General features: G+C 43.2%; 1 protein-coding gene across 2 annotated transcripts in view; it reads left to right on the top strand.

The window, feature by feature from the left end:
• Positions 1–21,998, top strand: part of LOC132381028 (polymeric immunoglobulin receptor-like) — a 51,960-nt gene that overhangs the window by 16,418 nt on the left and 13,544 nt on the right. Inside the window, exons 1-4 of one of the 2 annotated variants that reach the window (XM_059950131.1) lie at positions 12,431–12,510; positions 14,227–14,541; positions 18,189–18,503; positions 20,197–20,236. In XM_059950131.1, the coding sequence (XP_059806114.1) occupies positions 12,471–12,510; positions 14,227–14,541; positions 18,189–18,503; positions 20,197–20,236 (710 nt within the window). In that variant the 5' untranslated portion in view covers positions 12,431–12,470. Of the gene's footprint in view, positions 1–12,430; positions 12,511–14,226; positions 14,542–18,188; positions 18,504–20,196; positions 20,237–21,998 lie in introns of those variants that run through there. The other variant, XM_059950130.1, reaches the window with a different exon arrangement.

The raw sequence follows: 21,998 nt of genomic DNA, 5'->3' as shown, positions 1-21,998 counted from the left end.
AAATTCATCTCCTCTCTGAGACGCCTTTCACAGATTCAGACCATTCACCTAGTTTACCAAATCAACCAGTTTATACATTTGGAAAGCACTGCTTAGACAATACCATGATTGAGATGTATAAGATGACAAGAGGAATAGATAGAGTGGACGTCCAGAGCCTATTACACAGGATGGCAATGACTAACACAAGAAGGCATACGTTTAAGGTGATTGGAGTGAAGCATGGGGGGTATATCAGAGGTGGTTTTTCATACAGGGAGTGGAATGCACTGCCAGGGGTGGTGGTAGAGACAAATAAATCAGGAACATTCAAGATATTCTTAGATAGACACTAGGATGAAAGAAAAATGGAGGACTGTGTGGGAGGGGAAGGGTTAGAATCGTCTTGGAGTAGGTTAAAAAGTTGGCACAACATTGAGATCCCAATAGCTCATTTGTTGCATGCTGCAGGTCTCTACAAAATCAATACCTCTATCGGATGGTTGGACATTCCAGTAAGATGATACAAGTGTTATGGTTATACCTAGAATGAACAAGAAAGTGTTTCTTTGAAAGTGGTACAAAGGAAGTGGTGAAAACAGCAAACCAGGAGCTAACTGAAGGAGTTCAAAAGCAGACAAAGCCATCCTGTTTCTCAATAGGTTCTGACGTTTACACAATTTTACTTTGTTTTGTAACTCCAAGTGAAGTTCATTGTCATGTGAACAAAAGAATAGGTTGAATGTGAGAGAAAGGGAAGTTTAAAAGGGAACTGAAGGACAACTTCTTCTTACAGAGGGTGGCAGGCATATGGAAAAAGTTACCAGAGGGAGCTGTAGAGGCAGATACGATTACATTTAAAAAACATTAGGACTGATACATGAATAAGAAAGGCCTGAAGGGATATGGGCCATATGCAAGCAAATGGACTAATTCAGTTGAACATTTTGGTTGGATGGCACGGGTTTTGAACAAACTCCATGGTTTTCTTTGTTTTTATGGTTATCTGAAGAAGATGGATCTGAGTTTCCAGTATTGATGAAGGGTCTCAGTTTGTAAAGTTGACACCTTCTTCCTGTCCGTCAATACCGCCTGGCTTGCTGACGTCCTCTAGCATGTTCTGTGTGTTGCTCCCGATTTCCAGCATCTGCAGAGCCTCTTGTATTAGTAACAAGGAGTGGTCAAGGGTTTATGAATCACTTAAAAGTCAGAAGGCAGAGAGGAAGAAACTGTTCCTAAATTTTTGAGGGTGGGTCTTCAGGATCCTCATCTCCTCCCTGACTGTAGTAAAAAGAGGCCATTCCTGAATGAAATTTACTCATTCCCCGTGGCATTTCCCCAGGCTCACTTTCTATGTTCACATAGATTTATTTTCTCTTTATAGACCTAGGAAAAGCTCCTGGGGGTTGTTTACGTACTCTCCAATTCTTCTCACTAATGCTCTCCTCTGCCATTTTCTGAGTTCAGCCCCCCTGTCAACAGTCCACCACTAACTATATTTCACACTTTACCATACAGGAAAAGCCTGTGGCGTATGCCAGTGTGAAGCAATGTAGAGATTACGTGGAAAACACACACATCAATCTTCCGGTACATGATGCTCCTAGAAATGCCAGAACACAACATTACTCAGAAACTGTAGTGTATTCAGTGGTTGCTCACTAATAATGATTAATTCAACCTCCAAAGGAAACCTAGGAAACATCACAAATAAAGTCGGGTGAACGTTTCTTTGTTTTAGTGCAGCTTTTTCCCTCAACCATGACAGCTTTCTTTGGGGCTGTGTTGGCCTGGTGCAGGAGCAAGCAGCTGGTGGCCACTTTGGTCTTCATCCCTCCTTGTTCCTGAACAAGCTCAGAGGTGTTCAGCAACCATGGACTTGATGAAATCTGTGCGCAAGACAAGGTGGCATGGAGCCCGATGCTGGGGGAATGTTGATATGGGTGGAGGGACGGCTGGTAGCTGGTGCTTGGGGTTGAGTTTGTAGTTGCCGGGGGCTGGGGTAGTGTAATGGGCTGACAGAATGCATTCAGAATAATGGAGACGACAAAGTGTTGAGGAAGTGGGGCAGAGAGAAGATCATGATGTGTTGGGGATGGAGTAGTTGGCATTGAGGGGGGGAGGAAGAATTTGCCAGGCTGCTGGGAATTGGAAGTTGGTGGTGTGTTGCGGAGAGGGAAGTTGGTGATGTTGTGGTGGAGGGAGTTGCCAAGTTCCAGGGAGTTGTAAGTTGGCTGTGTGATGGGGATGGAAAGAGAGGAGTCGGCAACATGTGGGGAAAGAAAAGGAGAGTTGGCAATGTATTGGGGAGGGGTGAGGGAAATTGGCAGTGTGTTGGGGACGGGATAGTGGAAGCTGTCAGTGTGTTGTCAGGAGGGAGTTCACAGGGTTGTGGAAGGGAGAAGGAGATGTTGTCAGTTTATTAGTGAGAAGTATTCAATGTATTGGTGGGAAGTTGTCAGTATATTTGGAAGTGGCAGATAGTGAGTTTGGGAAGGGGGAAGGATGCACTGGCAACACACACAAAATGCTTTAGATATCAAAGTTCAAAGTAAATTTATTATCAAAGTACATATGTGTCTACACATACGGCCCTGAGATGCATTTTCCTGTGGGCTAACAAGGCAAGTCTGTATGTAACCCTCTCTCTGGGGCTTGTGCACCAACTTGGCTCTTTTTCTAACTCTGCTAACAGCCAGGTGACTCATTGGTGAGGAGGCTGACTTTCATAAGCAAAATACCTCTCAGGTCAGTATGATTCAACCAAACAGGAATGTTGCAATGTCCCAATGAAAGAAACCTCAATTTCAGCGAATGCTGTGTAAGTACTTCCCATACACAATTATCGGTAGCCCAGAACTAACAGATCGTACACCAGCATGAAATTATAAAGAAAATACATTTACCAGATTTATAGTTACAGAAATCTGCTAAGATAAATTAAAGGGCCCGTTACAGTTAAACCAGTCCAATGTGCACATAAATGCTGGAGCTCATTTCAGTGGTAGTCAGGGGGTGTATTGCTTTCCTCACGTGCTCGAACCATGGTCTGTATGAAACCATTTGCCACTGTCCGAATTTCCCTCAAAGGCAGTTCAAACAAACCGAACCTCTCAGGAGTATTGGCCCTTCCTTCTTCCAGCTATTCATCTGCACAAAGCATTTCTTGCAAAGGGGACTCTCCATCCAAAGGCACTTTGCAGCATCTTCCCTCCTGACCCGCTCCGCAGCTCCAGCCCGAAAGGACCCCAAAACAGACGACTGTCTTTCAAAAATCTCTTCCCACACAGCTCTCCAGAACCTTCTTTACACCCCACAGTCCTGATTGGCTGACACTACATTCCTATCTTGGAAAACATGGTTCCTTGCCTGTAGCTGAAGCTAAAATGCTCTTACCAGTGGCACACACTGCTCTTACGAAACACTGCTAAAATAAATTCTACTCAGTGAAGCAGTAGAAATCTTAACTAGAGCATTACACTCTCCCCACACCTCCCCTCCCAAACCAAAAATAGTCACATTCTCATGACTTTGGAACTTATTGAACCATTATTAATAACATGGTATTCAAATGCAGTTTGTGATTTCAGGTTCCCCAATCCATTTGTAATTGGCAATAACATATTGGCAGTCCATTGGATGGACAGGGCACTGTTTTCCTGGTACATCATGTGCCAGACTACTGGGGGTTTCCTGACTCTCTGAGACCATCTTATTTCATCTTCAGCTTCTTCAGCCTCAGGCACTCCTCAGTACTGTTCCTGTTTTCTCGGTGATGCCTCCCCCGCCTATCACTCATTCATTCCAGTCACTCCGGTCCCCTTGCCACTTGACTAAACTCAGCTTCATCCCCAATTATTCTGGAGCCCAGTTTAAACTGGGGCTGCTGAACATGTTCAACCTCCGCTGGTCCTAAACAGCGCGACCTCTCTTGGAAAGGGGAGTCCTCCGTCACTCTAATAGTGTGGCGAGTACACATGGAGCAACCTCCACCAATACTGTCACCCTGCTTGCATGGGCACCCAAAGGTTTCTGCAGCTCAGGTCTCACCGGCACTCCAGAAGCTACGCATGACTCTTCTTCGAGATCCTCTAGAGCATCCATCAAGAGGGTCTCGCATCGGGCATTCCGGGGAACTTGGGCTATCCAGTTGCTTCAGCTGTTTTTTCAGGACGTAACATGCCAGCTTTGGACTGGGTTTACGACACAGTTACGCATTTATGCTCATCACTTCCTCAAAAGCAGCTCTGAACACCGGGTGCATGGACATGGTTTTAAAGAACTTCTCTCACCTCCCTTTTTAAATGTTCTCATGAGCCTTCTCACCATTGGAGTGTTTGTTCCCACAAGAATGAAGCTTCCCCTTTTTCAACCAGTTCCTGGCAGACTTACTCAAGGATATCAAAAGCCTCAGTTACTCCAACACCTGCTTCTGAAAATTGTAGTTGCAACGATAAGTAACCATCGTACAGGTAATCAGCAGTACTAAGCCCCCAAATCACAAGGGAACTGAGTGGTGTCAATGGTAAATGCATCAAATACTGGTTGTTGCGGGATCTGTAAAGTGATGTAATTTGAGAACCAGTGTCCAGTATGGCTCTAAGATAAATACCTTCAATCTATATGGATACATCAGAGCTTGGTCCCACTAAATCATCGGGAACAGTGTATTGCACTTCAGTATTTCCCTTGATACACTGATTGGAACGTATTCTCTCTGAAGTGCCAGAACATTCCTTTACTGGGTCCCTCCGTAGATTTCTTCCTTCTTTGACTAACTGCTGACTTACTTTTCGAAGATTTTCCTGTCACTCACAGTCTCACTCGAAATATCCACCTCCTCCACTGTTGTAACAGAAAAGACCAGTCACCTCTCCAGTCAAAGGCACTTTCCAGCGGCCATCCTCTGCTTAGCACGTCCTACAGGTTTGTCGGGTTTCCAAACAGACGTGTCACATTTAGCTGAAACATTTGCAGGTATCCATCGAGTCAGCTCAGCTCGAAGGGTTTTCGACTCATTCCTCAGAAGATCTATCTTCGTGGCATCTGGGGCCCTTTTAACAGAAGAGGCTACCGCTGAAGACACTATTCTGCTTTTGGAAATTCTCCACTTCTCAATCATGTTTTCCTCCAATCTAACCTCAAAGAAATTCAGTAAAACACAGAGGAGAGTGCAGCTTGTGGGTCTTTTGAATACATTAAGCAATCGTGTCATGGCAGACAACAACTCTCTTTCCTCCTGGAATGTGCGCCTAAACTTCATCCTAAAATCGGTTGCACTTTCAGCTGTGCCAAAAGCATCCTCCAGAGCTTGCAGGGAATTCGCTGAAGTGGCTAATGGATTTTCTGTCTTTATGAAAAATCACTGTTATCACCTACCGGAACCTTTAAACTCTCTACTAGACTCGGTTACTTCACATTATCTGAGCACTGCCATACAACCAGTGACTGAGATGTCTGCTCAGCCCGAGCCTCATGGTCGTCTTCCCCTTCACTAAATCCCACAATCCTGACTGGCTGATACAACATTCCTAAATTGGACACATTGCTCCTTATCTTTAGCCAAACCAAAACACTTACCAGAAGCACACAATCTTACCAGGTTTTCAGAAAACTGCTAAAGAGAGTTACTTCACAGGATAGCAGTAGAAGTCAAGGCTTCTCAGCCCCACTACCCAGCCTTCTCCCCAAAATCTTTGATGCCATGTCCATTCACCTATCAACCTCTACCTTCATTATTCCCAATGACCTGGCCTCCACAGCTGCCTGTGGTAATGAATTCCACAAATTCACCAGCAAAAATGTATCCGCATTCTTGTTTTAAATAGATGCTCCTCAATCCCAAGGAAGTACCCTCTATTCCTAGACTCACCCACCATGGGAAACATCCTTTCCACATTTACTCTGTCTAGGCCTTTCGACATTCAAAAGGTTCCAATCAGATCTCCCTCAGCCTTCTAAATTCCAGCAAGTACAGACCCACAGCTATCAAACATTCCTTGTATGATAACCCTTTCATTCCCAGATCATTCTTGTGAATCTCCTCTGAATCCTCTCCAATGCAAGCACCTCTTTTCGTAGATGAGGCGCCCAAAAACTGTTCACAACACTCAACATGAGGCCTCACAAGTGCCTTATAAAGCCTCAGCATCACATTCCTGTTCTCGTATTCTAGAACTCTTGAAATGAATGTTAACATTGCATTTGCCTTCCTCATCACCGACTCAACCTGCAAGTTAACCTTTAGGGCGTTCTGCACAAGGACTCTAAAGTCCCTTTGCATCTCAGATTTTGGATTTTCTCCGCATTTAGAAAATAGTCTGCATATTTATTCTTCTAGCAAAGTGTGTGGCCATGCATTCTCCAACATTGTATTTCATTTGCCTCTCTTTTGCCCATTCTCCAAATCTATCTAAGTCACTCTGCATCCTACCTGCTTCCTCAACACTACCTGCCCCTCCACCAGCCTGTGTATATTCTGCAAATTTGGCAAAAACCTATCTATTCCATCATCTAAATCATTGATATACTGCATAACAAGAAGCAGCGCCAACACCAACCCCCGCTGAACATCACTGGTCTTCGGCAGCCAACCAGAAAAAGATCATTTTATTCCCATTCACTGCCTCCAGTCAATCAGTCACAACATCATACCTGACAATCTACAAGATCATCCACCTTATTTCTTTTTTTTTTCTCTGCCGCCCTGCTTTTTAGGCTCTGCCTGTATATAGCGAGGAAAAGGACAGCCAAGTGATCCAATTTACCAAATTGCAGTCTGGGCAAGGAACAGCAGCCATTCATTAACATAGTGCAGCAGTGGTCTGGAATGCAGGGACCTCTGGTGCTACAGTGGTAACTGAGCAGGGTATTCTTCAAACAGTGCTGGTTGAAGTATCCAGTTACAATTTGAAAAGTGTCGGCATGGGCTGTTTCTTTTCTGCAGACGTCATGCAGTGTTGTGAGTGCTTGTTTATTGCCGGCCACTGGTGATACACAAGCTGCTGTCAAGATCACAGATGATAACTTCCAAGGCAAATAGATAGGTCTGCAATTGATCTTTAGGTGTTCCAAGACGATTGTACACTGTTTGACAGAATTGCCAAGTCAGAGCACTGACAAGATCTGACCATAAAACACACGACTCCACCCTTTGCCTTACGTGAGTCCACACTTCGGTCAATTCTGTAAATCATAGATCCTTCTGGTCTGACTGCTGCAGCTGGCCTGTCCAAGTTCCGATACAACAAACAACTGAGATTTTTCTCATCTCTGATACAGCAGTCTTGTCCTCAGATCCTCAGTTTTCTTCTCCAACGACCACACAGGGGTCAGCAAGATCCTCACTGTTGCCTTCCACTTCATTGTCTGCGCTGCACTTTCTCTGGAGCTGTAACGAGGTATTCTGCAAAATGTTAAAGCCTTTCCATTGTACTCCCTCGATGCAATGTGTGAATTAAATGATCTGTGCAGATGGAATGCGGAAGAAAGTCTTTTTTTCACAATGCCTCAGTGCAACTGACAATAACAAAACTAAACACAAGTACACTGCGGACGCTGTGGTCAAATCAATACGTACAACACGCTGGAGAAACTCAGCAGGTCGGACAGCATCCGTTGAGACGAGCAGTCAACATTTTGGGCTGAGACCCTTCATCAGGACTGAAGAAGGAGGGGGCAGGGGCCCTATAAAGAAGGTCGGGGGAGGGTGGGAAGGAGAAGGCTGGTGGGTGCCAGGTGAAAAACCAATCAGAGGATAGAGCAAGGGGTGGGGGTGGGGAAGCAGGGAGGCGAAAGGCAGGAAAGGTGAAGAAGGAATGTAAGGGGAAAGCACTATGGGTAGTAGTAGTAGAAGGCAGAATCATGAGAGATGTGGTAGGCAGCTGGAAGAGGAGGCAGAGTGAAAGTGGGATGGGTGAAGGGAGAGGGAGGGAATTACGGGAAGTTGGAGAATTCGATGTTCATACCCGGACGGTATATGAGGTGTTGCTCCTCCAACCTGAGTTTGGCCTCATCATGGCAGTAGAGGTGGCCATTTATGGTCATATCCGAATGGGAATGTGAAGCTGAGTTGAAGTGGGTGGCAACCGGGAGATCTGTTCTGTTGTGGCGGACGGAGTGGAGGTGCTCGACGAAGCTGTCCCCCAATCTGCATCGGGTCTCGCCGATGTAGAGGAAGCCGCACCGGGAGCACCGGATGCAAGATGACTCCAGCAGACTCACAAGTGAAGTGTTGCCTCACCTGGAAGGACTGTTTGGGGCCCTGAATAGTGGAAAGAGGGGAGGTGTAGGGACAGGTGTAGCACTTCTGCCTCCAGGGATAAGTACCAGGTGGGAGATCTGTGGGGAGGGACATGTGGACCAGGCAGTTGCGGAGGGAACAATACCTGCAAAAAGCAGAGAGGGGTAGAGAGGGAAATATGTGCTTAACAAATAACAAAACTAATTTCAGCATCGAATCTTATCCACAACTAACTCCAGATCTGCAACAATATAGATGGCCCTTTCAATCTGTACTTCACGGTGCCACGTGTAGTTTTATAATAACCACCACAAAGAAACATAGAAAACCTGCAGCACAATACAGGCCCATCGGCCCACAATGCTATGCCAAACATGTACTTACTTTAGAAATTATCTAGGATTACCCATACCCTCTATTTTTCTTCCACAACTGCAATAGGACTACACAAAATATCCAAAATACCAGCTGCACCAGCATCAATTTTCTGTGTTTAGAACCTAAAAGCTTTCTTCCACTTTAATAGAGGTGAATATGGAAAATAAATTTCAAATAACAAATTGAAAAATTATGTTTCCAGTTGAAGCCTCTGAGTTAGTTCCTGGTGTGAGCAGCATCCTTTCTCTGTGAATGTGTTGACTTTCGGACAAACTGTCAAGCATCAGTCAGCAACAGTTAATGTGCTTAAAATGGAACTTGGTTAACATGGCCACAGCAAGTTGTGAAGCAGGATATATCTCAATGCCTTGTACTCTACGCCATGTTGCAAAGATATTTGTTCGCTTATGAGGAAGTGAGAGACCCAGCCCAGGAGACAGAAGCTTGAGGTCTATGAGCCAGTGTCAACAGAACAGAAATAGAGAGGGTCTGTAGTTTTAAATTCCTTGGTGTCAACAAGGGCACCAAGTGAAGAGTGGCACAGCGGCATTGAAGGGCAGCACGGCAACAAAACAATAAGGTATAGGAGCAGAATTAGGCCATTTGGCCCATCAAGATTGTTCTACCATTTCATTAAGGCTGATGCATTATTCCTCTCAGCCCCAGTCTCCAGCCCTCTCCCCATACCTCTTCATGCCCTGACCAATCAAGAATCTATCAACCTCTGCCTGTGGCAACATTTCCACAGATTCACCACCCTCTGGCTGAAGAATTTCCTGCTCATGCTCATTCTAAAAGGACACCCCTCTATTCTGAGGCTGTAAACTCTGGTCTCAGGTGCTCTCACCATAGGAAACATCCTCTCCACATCAACTCTATCAAAACCTTTAAATATTCGATAGACTTCAATTAGGTCACCCCTCTTTCTTCTGCATTCCAGTGAATACAGGCCCTGAGCCACCAAACACTCTTCATATGAATTGAATTCACTATTTCTTACATCCTTCACACACATGATGAGTAAAAATCTTTACATTATATCAAGCTGTTCAATCTTGGAATCATTTTTGTGAACCACCTTAAAACCCTCTACAGTTTCAGCACACTCTTTTGAGGATAATGGGCTCACAGCACTCCAAGTGAGGCCTCACCAGTGCTTTATACAGTTTCAACATAACATCCTTGCCTTTATATTCCAGTCCTCTTGAAATGAATGTTGACATTGCATGTAGCAATTTGTGTAACACTCTGCAAGACCAGCAATCTGCTTTCAATTCCTGTCATTGCCAGTAAGGAGTTTATATGTTTTCTCCATGACCAACTGGGTTCCCTCTGGCTGCTCCAGCCCCCTCCCACATTTCAAAAATGTACGAGTTAGGGTTAGTAAGTTGTAGGCATGCTATGTTGGTGCCGGATATATGGCGTGACTTGTAGGCTGCCCCCAGCACATCTTTGGACTGTCGTAGGAATGGGTTCTCAGTACAAATTGGTGATCCATCACTAATCCAAAGACCCATCACTGGAATACTGAACTTCTCTTCGGTAATGTTACTCACTGTGAGTTCAAATTTGTATATTCATCTACATGGATAGACAGCACACAGGTACTAAATTATAAAGTGGCTGTTCTTCACTGAAAAGCAGTGATGCAAATCTGGTTGTAAGACAAAGGAGCAATGTCCTGATGTGAACCTATTAAAAAGATGAGTTTTAATGCATTATTAAAAGCTAATAATGACAAGGGGATAAGATTGGAATTCCAGGTCAGATTATGACTACTTGATGCATACCGGACTACGTAAGCTAGGTACAAGTCGAATTGGTGTATTTTCTGCTAAAACATTTGGGTTAGGCTTAGCAACACACACAAAATGCTGGATGAACTCAACAGGTTAAGCAGCATCTATGGAGAAGAATAAAAAGACATTTCAGACCAACACTCTTCATCAGGGTTCATTAAGGGTCTCACCTGAAACGTCAAGTCTCTATTCCTCTCCATAGATGCTGCCTCATCTGTTTTGTTCCTCTAACTTTTGTGCGTGTTACTCTGGATCTCCAGCTTCTGAAACATCTCTTGTGTTTATGGGTCAGGCTTAGGCATGGTTGTACTTGATACGATCTGCATGACATGTGTCAGTCAGATGTCTTTTTTTTTGTCAGAACCGATATCGCACAGCCTATGAGTTTTCCCTCCAACTTTCGCAAAATGCTTCCGGATCAGGTGTGCAAATATTTTATTCTGAGTTTAGATGGAGATCAGAATGGCCATGGTTGAGTTCGCTTGCAATTTTAATTCCCAGCAGAGTTCTAATTCATTAGAAGCCATCAATGAGTGAGATGAAATGATAAAGGAAAATTAAGAGTTTTATTTCTATTTTACCTTCTACATCCCTTTCAGAATGTTACTAAAAGAGTTCACAAATTGTAACACAAGAAACTCAACAACAAACTTACACACAGCAAACACGAGGAAATCTGCAGGAATGGATAGACATATCAGAATGGGAATGGGACGTTGAATTAAAATGTGTGGCCACTGGGAGATCCTGCTTTCTCTGGCGGACAGAGCATAGGTGCTCAGCAAAACGGTTTCCTAGTCTGCGTCGGGCCACACATTTTAATTCCACGTCCCATTCCCATTCTGATATGTCTATCCATGGCCTCCTCTACTGGCAAGATGAATCCACACTCAGGTTGAAGGAACAACACCTATTTTACCTTCTACATTGCTTTCAGACTGTTACTAAAATAGTTCACAAATTGTAACTCAAGAAACTCAACAACAAACTTACACACAGCAAACACGAGGAAATCTGCAGATGCTAGAAATTCAAGCAACACACACAAAATGCTGGTGGAACACAGCAGGCCAGGCAGCATCTATAAGGAGAAGCTCTGTCGATATTTTGGGCCGAGTCCCTTCGTCAGGACTAACTGAAAGGAAAGATAGTAAGAGATTTGAAAGTAGTGGGGGGAGGGGAAAATGCAAAATGATAGGAGAAGACCAGAGAGGGTGGGGTGAAGCTGCGAGCTGGAAAGGTGATTGGTAAAAGGGATACAGAGCTGGAGAAGGGAAAGGATCATGGGACGGGAGGCCTAGGGAGAAAGAAACGGGGAGGGGAGCACCAGAGGGAGATGGATTACAGGTAAAGTGATGGACAGAAAGAGAGGAAAAAAAGGGAGGGGGGAAAACTAAATATATCAGGGATGGGGTAAGAAGGGGAGGAGGGACATTGGCAGAAGTTAGAGAAGTCAATGTTCATGCCATCAGTTTGGAGGCTACCCAGCTGCTATATAAGGTGTTGTTCCTCCAACCTGAGTGTGGCTTTATCTTGGCAGTAGAGGAGGCCATGAATAGACATATCAGAATGGGAATGGGACGTGGAATTAAAATGTGTGGCCACTGGGAGATCCTGCTTTCTCTGGCGGACGGAGCGTAGGTGTTCAGCAAAACGGTTTCCCAGTCTGCGTCGGGCCACACATCTTAATTCCACATCCCATTCCCATTCTGATATGTCTATCCATGGCCTCCTCTACCGTCAAGATGAATCCAAACTCAGGTTATATACCGTCTGGGTAGCCTCCAACCTGAAGGTAATGCTACTTTTTTAGCAGCTGTTCTCGTCTCTGTGTGCAGTTATATTCAATTAAGAGTCATCTTCCAGTTTCCCCAAACTGGAAACTATTAACAATATACACAGTAACATGAGAAAAAAGACATTTGTTAATGTCCCATTTTTTGTTTGACATTGCAAAGACATTTGTTAATTTAAGAGGAAATGATGCAAGCCATGACAGATCTTTTAAAAAAAGAGGAAGAAATGTATATTGTAGACGCAGTCACTGGAAACAGAGGACCGTCACTGGAACAATGCTGTTTGCTGCTCTGCTATTGATCTCTGTGATTTCAAGTAAGAATATCTTTTCACGTATATTGACCTATAGTATCTAGTTATATATAACCTTAAAAATTGTCATTGATATCCAGACATGGGGTGAAACACTACTGCTGAGAATAAGCAACAGGGATCAGGAAAGGTGACAATCAATTTTACTTTTCAGTACGAGGTATAGTGAGCTGAGACAAAGGTAGTGGAGGGGTGGATTCATAAAGAAATTCTATGGAGTACGTGCAGCACAGAGGGTTTGCTTTTGGACTAATCTGTCCTCCAGTTCTTTGGTGTGGTATGTCTCCCTGTGTGAGTTTCCTCCGGGTTTTCGAATTACCCCACCGTCCCACATCCCAAAGATATACAGCATGATCGGATAATTCTCCATGGTATCTAGGGGGTGTTGATGGGAGCCTGAGGGGAAGAGAAAGGGATTCATGGAAGTGAGTATTTCATGGTCTGCACAGACTCAGTGAGCAGAAGGACCTATTTCTATGGTACTTAATCCACAGGTCTGTGAAAATTCCACAGCACACTTCACAAACAACGAAGTAGTTTTGAAGTGCGAAGGTATGCAGAAAACCCAACAGCCAATTTGTGCATTGCAAACTTCCACAATAGGCAACACAGTAATGACTGTCTAGTCCTTTAAGAACTGAGGGCCATCACGTCAGAAAATGATAGGGTTCGGTATGGTGGGAGGCTATTTGATCCATCTAGTCTATAGCAACTCTTTGTAAGGACTGGTAGGAAATGAAACTGCATAGACCCAAAGGGCTGAAATGGCTTCATTTTATGTTGTAATAATAATTAGCCGTTGATCTGGAGAAGTGAGCAGAGATTAAGTTACATGAAACGTGTTTATGGAAATATTTTGCTCAGATTCTATGAATTATCCGCATGGAGGTGTCATGGTTATTGGAGATTTACCAGGCTCCTGCCAGGATTAGACGTGTTGTACAAAGGTGGGTCCAGTGAGTCGGGGCTCTTCACTTTGGACTGAAGGAAGATGAGAGGTGACATGATAGAGGTGTACAAGATGATAAGAGGCATTAATCAAGTGGACAGTTGGAGACATTTTCCAATGTGAATTGGCTAATACAAGGGGCATAATGTAAGGTTATTGGTGGAGGGAAGAGGGGGGACGTCAAGGGTAGATTATTTCTAAACTTAAATTGGGTGATTGTTGGAATGCCCTGCCAGGGTTGATGGTAGAGCAGGTACATAAGAGACATTTAAGAGACCCTTAGATAGACACAGAGATGATAGGGGAAAAAATAGATGGCTGTGTAGGGTTAGATTGATCTGAGTGTAGGTTAAAATATTGACTCAATATCATGGGCCAAAGTATCTGTAAGCTGCTGTTGTGTTCTATGTTCTATGTAATGCTATTACAATGCTAGTGATCCAGGGTCAATTCCACCGCTTTCTCTACTGTGCTGTAGTATTTTATATTCTACGTATCACTATTACAGCACTAGCAATCCAGGTTCAATTCCCGATACTGTCTGCACGCAGCTTGTTCATTCGCCTTGTGACTGTGTGTGTTTCCTCCACGTGCTCTGGTTTTGTCCCACATTCTAAAGGCATACAAGTTAGACAGTTAATTGGTTATATGGGTGCAATTGGATTGCGCAGGCTCATTGGGCCAGTAGGGCCTGCTACTGTGCTATATCTGTAAATAAAACAAAATCAATAAATAAATATTAATATCTTGACTTTAAATTTTACTGACAGATTCATTGGCGCAAGTTTCCAAGATGGTGATACGAGCAGGAGTGGGAGAAACAGTCACAATGGAATGTCCACATGCGCCGAAATCGAGAAACATAGTCTGGTGTAAAGCATACTCCTCAGAACATTGCACTATCATAGTGGGAACTGTCACCCATAAAGCCAATAGAAGAACATCAATCAAAAGACAGAATGGATCTGTGTTTGTAACTATGAGAGAACTTGTGGAGAGCGATTCAGGGATATACTCATGTGGATATTCTGTCAATGGGCAGACTATTCATGAATCAGACATTGTAATGCTAAAGATTTCCACAGGTAAGGCTTAGGTTTAAGGCAGGGTACCAGCCAGACTGTAGTTCCATAATGAACATATTGATCATGATGCAACCTTCACTTCCCAAAGAGTTATCAGAGAAGACAGAAGAGACAACAGATTCTAGACACTGAAACAAGACATGAAATACTAAAAGGACTGAGGAGGTCACATTGCAACTGTAGATGTGAAAGGTGCAAGTCAGATTCAGACCCTGCATCAGGAATGAGAGGGAAGAGAACAGTTTCTGATACAGAAATTAGTTAAATGGTTGCAATGAACACAAAATACTGCAGGAACTCAGCAGCTCAGGTAGTCCGGTCTGACGGCGAAGGGGGTCATTGAAAGGTTGGGCCCGTTCCCAAAGAGCATGACCTCGCTCTTCCTGTGGTTCATTCTGACCCAGAATAAGACACAGAAGCAAAATTAGAACATTTCACTTATCAAAACTTTTCTGCCATTCCATCCTAGTTGATTTATTTTTCCTCTGAACCCCATTCTCCTACCTTCTTCCAAGAGAGCATTTCATGGGGAAACTATTAGTCTCCCACCCACTGACTGAACACAGTGGCCAAAGAGCCTTTTTCTTGGCAATACAGTACAGTGCAAAAGTCTTAGGCTTGCTAGATTTTTTCATATAAAGTTTGTTTTAGATGTTTAATATTTGTCTTTTGCATTAGTGTGTCAGTAGAAAAGAGCAAGTTTAGATTTCCCAACATTCATTCTCCCAAAAAAATTTAATGTTACAGAGAAATTTTTAGGTTTTGTTAAAGAAAGTAATATATTAAGTAATAGACCACTTTTCAAATAAAACTTGATTACCGTGTAAGTACAGTATATCATCCAGTGCATGATTAAACAATGATGACAATCACCTGCTAATGACCAATGACATAATGAGTTGAATGAACTAAACTGATTTAACTGAAACAGTAACGGGTGTAGAAGGAATCAAACTGGGCAAAGGACAAACAAACTAAAAGGAGAGGGTGTGGCAGGTCTCACAGTTTAACCTTCAAATCATCAATTTTTAAACCATGGCAAGAGAAGTCAATAGCAACAAGACACAGTGCGATATCTTGCATCAGTAAGGTTTCTCCAAAGCAGATGATCAGAAATGCTATCAGCTCTGAACGTACAAAAACAAGTACAACCCTCTATAGTCCAAAGTAATATTGTCGGGAGTGGTCTTCATGGAAGAGTTGCTGCCAAAAAGCATTCATCCAAAGTTGAAGCAAAGCCAAGAGACTCATCTACAGACGTAAAGACTGGGGTGTTGAACAATGGCAGCAAGCGCTCTGGACCGGTGAGTCAGAATTCGAACCTTTTGACTCGGACAGGAGGCCGTTTGTCTGTAAAAGAGCTAGCGAGTGTGACATGGATGAGTGTCTGCAGCCAACAGTGAAGCATGGCAGGGGTCCCCTGCAGGATTGCAGCGGCATTTCTGCAAATAGATTTGATGGTCTGGTTAGAATTACTGGAATCTTCAATGTTGAGAAGTACAAGCAACTTCTCATCCATCAGGGAGGTGTCTGATCAGTCCCAACTTCATTCTGCAGCATGCCAATGACCCCAAACACATGGCTAAGGTCATAAAGAACTACCTTCAGCAAAAAATAAGAACAAGGAGATCTGCAACTGATGATATGGCCTCCAAAGAGCCCTGATCTCAACATGATTAAGGCCGTCTGGGATAACCTAGAGAGACTGAAGCAACTGAGACAGTCAAAGTCTTTCAGAAGAACTGTGGCAAGTTCTCCAAGATCCTTGGAAGAACCCACCAGTCAATTTCCTTATAAAGCTGCAGATGTAGCTTTAAAGGCAAAGTGTGATCACACCAAATATTGATTTGATTTAGCTTTTCATCATTTTTTTGATATTCATAATACTTTCATTTCATTATTTTTAAAATATTTTCGCTTTACAGAATTTTTTTACATGTGCCCGAGTCTTTTCACAGTACTGTACATGATAGAGTCATAGAGAAGTACAGCACAGAAACAGGCCCTTTGATCCATCTAGATGATGCCAAAACCATTTAATCTGCCCACCTTCAGCAACCTGCACCGGGATCATAGTCCTCCATATCGCTACTATCCATGTACCTATTCAAACTTCTCTTAAGTATTGAAATCACATAGACTGCTTGTGCTGGCAGCTCATTCCTCACTCTCATGACCCTCTGAGTGAAGAAGATTCCCCTCATGTGTCCCTTAAAGTTCTCACCTTTCACTCTTAACCCCTGGTTGTAGTCCCACCCAACCTCAGTGGAACAAGCTTACTTGCATTTACCCTATCTATACCCCTCCTAATTTTCTGTACCCCTTTCAAATCTCCTCTTAATCTTCTACATTCTTAAAAAATACAAGGCTAACCTATTCAATCTTCCCTTATAACTCAGGTCCTCCAGACCCAGCAAGATCCTTGTAAATTTTCTCTGCCCTCTTTCAACCTTATTTATAACTTTCCTGCAGGTAGATGACCAAAACTGCACACAATACTCCAAATTTGGCCTCACCAATATCTTATACATCTTTAACACAACATCCCATGTTGGGGACTCAGTACTTTGATTCCTGAAGGGCAAAGTGTCAAAAGCTTTCTTTACGATCCTATCTAACTGTGACACAACTTTCAATGAATTATGAACTTGTATTCCCAGATCACTTTGTCTACCACACTCCTCAGTGCCCTACCATTCTAGGTCAATCCCAGCATGCCAAGCAGCTGGACCTTCTTCACCAGCTACCCATGCAGGACCTTAACAAATGCCTTACTAAAGTCCATGTAGATAACATCTACTGACTTGCCTTCATCCAAATTCCTGCTATCTTCCTCAAAAAATTCTGTAAGATTGGTTAGACATGATCTACCACGCACTAAGCCATGCTGACTATCATTAACCTGTCCATGTCTCTACAAATACTTATATATCTGGTCTCTGAGAATACCTCCCAATAACTTCGCCACAACTGACATCAGGCTCACCGGCCTATAATTTCCCGGTTTCTGTTTAAAGTCTTTTTTAAATAGTGGAACAACATCGGCTATCCCTCAATCCTATTGTAACTATCCTGGCACTAAAGATGTTTTGAATATCTCTGCTGGGGCCCTGGCAATTTCTGCATTTCCCTCCCACAGGCTCCGAGGGAACACTCTGTCAGGCTGTGGAGAATTATCCACCCTGATTTGCCAAAGAGTAGCAAACACCTCCTCCTCTGTAATCTGTACGGGGTCTATGAAGTTGATACTGCTTTGCCTCGCATCTATAAACTCTGTATCTGTCTCGCAAGAATATACAGGTGCAAAGAATGCATTTAAAATCTCCCCCATCTGTTTTGGCTCCACACATGGATTAACATTCTGGTCTTCCAGAGGACCAATTTTGTCCCTTGCAATTCTTTTGATCTCAGCATACCTGTAGATTCCCTTGAGATTCTCCTTCAGCTTGTCTGCTACAGCAATTTCATGCTTTCCTTTAGCCTTCGTAACTTCTTGCATTATCTCTTAGACTTGGCAAGGCCTATTCTGCTGGGCTCCCTCCCATTCATGGTCAGTAGTCCTTTCACACAGCCCCAGCTAAATGCAGCACTGAAGCACGATTCCCAATACTGTAGACCTCTCATTTCTTCCTTTTCTCATTTACCAGCAGGTTCATGGACAGCAGACAATACCACGGTGAAGGGTGTGATGCAAACTGCCACCAGCCTACACTGCCACTATGAGCAGCAATTTAAATCATATGAGAATTTCCTGTGTAAAGTAACCTCTGTGAATAGGTGCAGTGTGATAGCTAGCTCTAAATACGGCAGCAGAAACCTAACAATCATCGTAAACAATTCCACTGATTTTGCTGTCACCATAAAGCAGACCAACGAAGGAGATAAAGGAGAGTACTGGTGTGGAGCAACAGACACAGTTTACTTTGAGATTGTGCAGATTAAAATCCTGGAGATTTTTGAAGGTACGAATCAACCTAAAATTTCTGTGGTTTAGTGCTTACAAACATGCAAATCTTCAGTCTTTACTGGCTTTCTACTCCATAGAGGGACGTCCCTTTGGAATAGTGATGAGGAGGAATTTCTTTAGCCAGTTAGAATACTTTGTTTCAGAAGACTATGGAGGCCAAATCATTGGATATATTTAAAGTGGAGGTTCTTGGTTGTCAAAGGTTATGGGGAGAAAGCAGGAGTATGGGGTTGGGAAGGGTAATAATCGTGATAGCGTGGTGGAGAAGACTTGATGGGGCAAATGGCATAATTGTGTTCCTATTGTCTCACAGTCTTATATCTTCCTCCATTCTATTTCTATGCATCTTCCTTCTCCTCATATTTCACAGTTTTCCCTATTTTGTGTCCAGACTGCTCACCACTGTTAGGTTGAGCTCTATCTTCTTCCTCATCTTCACACACAAAATGCTGAAGGAACTCAGCAGGTCAGGCAGCAGCTATGGACAGGAATAAATGTCAACGTTTCCAGACAAGATGCTTCATTGGGACGGGTGAAGGGTATTAGCATGAAACATCAACTGTTTATTTCCCTCCATGGAGGGATCTGCCAAGATCCTCAACCATATTGTGTGCATTACTAAATACTTCCAGTGCCTGCAGAATCTTTTTGGTCTTTTTATTGATCTTTGCATCTATGACTCTTGAGATTGATATTGGTTTATTAACATTATTGGTTTATTATTGTCACATGTATCGAGAGACAGTGAAAAACATTGTTTATGCACCATCCAGGCAGATCCAAGCATGTCAAGGTTGTAAAAGAAAACAGAGTAGTGTTAATCACAGAGAATATGCAGTCAGGATAGATTACAAGGGCCATGATGAGGTGGACTGAGAGATCAAGAGTTCATTATTTAGTATACACGAGGTCCACTTAAGAGTTTGATAATAGCAGAATAAGTGCTGTCCTAGAGCCTGGTAGTATATGCTCAGAACCTGTTATGGTGCAACTCATAAACTGTGAACTCACAGTTCCATCAACCTGGATTTAATCCTGATCTCTGTTGCTTTCTCTGTGGAGCTTTTCTTGCCTTCACCTTATTTCCTCCAATTGCTCCAGTATCCCAAAGACATAGGAGTAGGTGGAAGGTTAATTGGCTCTTGTAAAATTCCCCTTGTAAGAATTTGAAGTGAATTGATGGAAAAGTGAGAGAGAATTAAATAGGACCAGACTGTGTGCCGAGGTGTCTGTCTCCGTGTTGTATCACAGTCTGCTTCCTGAACTCGATAAGTTGACTTAAGGAGCTAAGAAGCAGAAATAATAAGCGATTCAGAGCTTCACACTGCTCCGGCACAAAATAATATTACTGCTGATGTTGTGTGTTTCTGACTTGCTTTACCAGCTGCTTGTTTGCTTGTTATGTCCTGTGTTGTTCTGCTGAACATTGTGGGTGTGATGTATTAGAGCAAGAATGAGTGACAACCCTTGTGGCCTGGCTCTCAGCCTATCCTGTGGTGTGCTGCTTGTTAATGCAAACGATGCAATTCACCGTCTGTTTCGATGCACGGCACATGCCGTAAATAGATCTGAATGTTCTGCTGCTCCACCACAATGCCCAACCCATAGGCTGACAAAAATTAAAGTTATTTTGTGCTGTAATTGTTTATAAATTGGGTTAATGTGTCTATTTTAACATCTCTCCCCAGCAACAATAAAAAGACCAGAAGTTTCTAAAGACAGAAAAAGGTGAGATTTCAACTGTCATCTTCAAATTAATAACTATTGTCTGATTAAGATCACAGTTTGATAATTCTGCTGTAATGCAAGTATCTTTAATCGACATCATATATTTCATTTAATTTGATCAGCATAAAGGTTGGAGGAAAATAATATGTCATTTGGGGATATCATAGTATCAGAGATTAATATGACATGGAAACCTGCCCTTCAACTCAAATGGCCCATGCAGACTAAGATTCCTGTCTTAGCTCACCATCACAATTATGCCACAGGACTTCAGGTGTTGGAAGCAGCACAATGGAGCAGCTCGTACAGTTGTGGACTGACAGCTCCACCAACCTGGATCTACTCCTGATCTCCGGTGTTTTCTGTGTGGAGTCTTCCTGGTCTTCACCTGATGTGCTCCGATTGCTTCCCACATCCCGAAGTCCTGCAAGTTGGTGGAAGGTTGTTCAGCTCTTGTAGATTTCCCCTTGTCTGAGGATGCTTATCCCCAGCTCTACTCACTTTATACTTATGAGAGTGAGGCTAAGTACAGATCCACTACCATTTATAAGCTTACAGAATTCACAGCTGTTTGTTGGCCGGATCAAAAGTGATGACGAATTGGCTCACAGAAGTGTGAATGAAGGTCTGGTTAAGTGATGCCAGGGCTACAGAAAACCAAAGAGCTGATTATCATCTGTAGCAGGAAGAAGCTGAAAGTCCATGAATGCTTTCAGTTGCAGATATGAGAGGGCAACTGGCAGATGGAGTTTAACCTGGCCAACTGTGAAGTGTTGCACCTTGGTAGGTCAAATGTAAAGGAGAGGAGTGTAGTAGTGATAGGGAATTCCACAGACAGAGGAGCACACAGGAGATTCCGCAGACATAAAAAGGACACCCAGATGGATTGTGCCTTCCAGTTGCCAGGATCAGGGACGACTCGGATCAGACCCACAATATTCTAAATGGGGAAGTTGTGGTGCAAATGACACAGGGAGGAAAAGGGAGGAGGTTCTGAAGACAGAATATAGGGTCTTACTATGCCAGTTGGGAACTCAAGACATAAAAAAGACACCCAAATCGATTGTGCCTTCCACTTGCCAAGGTCAGGGATGTCTCGGATCAGATCCACAATATTCTAAATGCGGAGGGTGAGCAGCCAGAAGTTGTGGTACTTATTGGTACCAAAGACATAGTGAGGAAAAGGGAGGAAGTCCTGAAGAGAGAATATAGGTAGTTAGGTAGATAGGTGAAAGGCAGGATCTCCAGGGTAGTAATCTCTGGATTGCTACCTGAGCCACATGCCTGTGAGGGTAAGAATAGCAAGAATTGGCAGATGAATGAGTGGCTGAGGAAGTGGTGTAGGAGGCAGTTTTGGTGGATCAGTGGAATCTCTTCTGGGGAATGGTGTGACCTGTACAAAAATGATTGGTTTCACCTGAACTCAAGGGGGACTAATATCCATGTGGGTATGTTTGCTACAACTGTTGGGAAGAATTTAAACTCACTTACCAGTGGGAATGGGAACTGCAATGATAGGGTTGAGGATGGAACAGTTGGTATACAGGAAAATGTAATGGGTAGTGAGATTGTAAGGAAGAACAGACAGACAATGGGGGCAAAGTTTCTATGATGTGTTAAAGTGTAACATGGGAACAAAATAGAAAAGGGTAATGAATACAGGACCTTAACTGAAGTCATAATTGAAGATCATTTAGATACAGCTGTTACATGAAGGTGTGTAAAATTACACAAAGGTGTTATATTTGAATGCACACAGTAT

Source organism: Hypanus sabinus, chromosome 25, assembly GCF_030144855.1.
Source record: "Hypanus sabinus isolate sHypSab1 chromosome 25, sHypSab1.hap1, whole genome shotgun sequence".
Classification (NCBI taxonomy): domain Eukaryota; kingdom Metazoa; phylum Chordata; class Chondrichthyes; order Myliobatiformes; family Dasyatidae; genus Hypanus; species Hypanus sabinus.
Note: the sequence above shows the minus strand (reverse complement) of the source record. Positions and strands in the feature narration are given on the sequence as shown.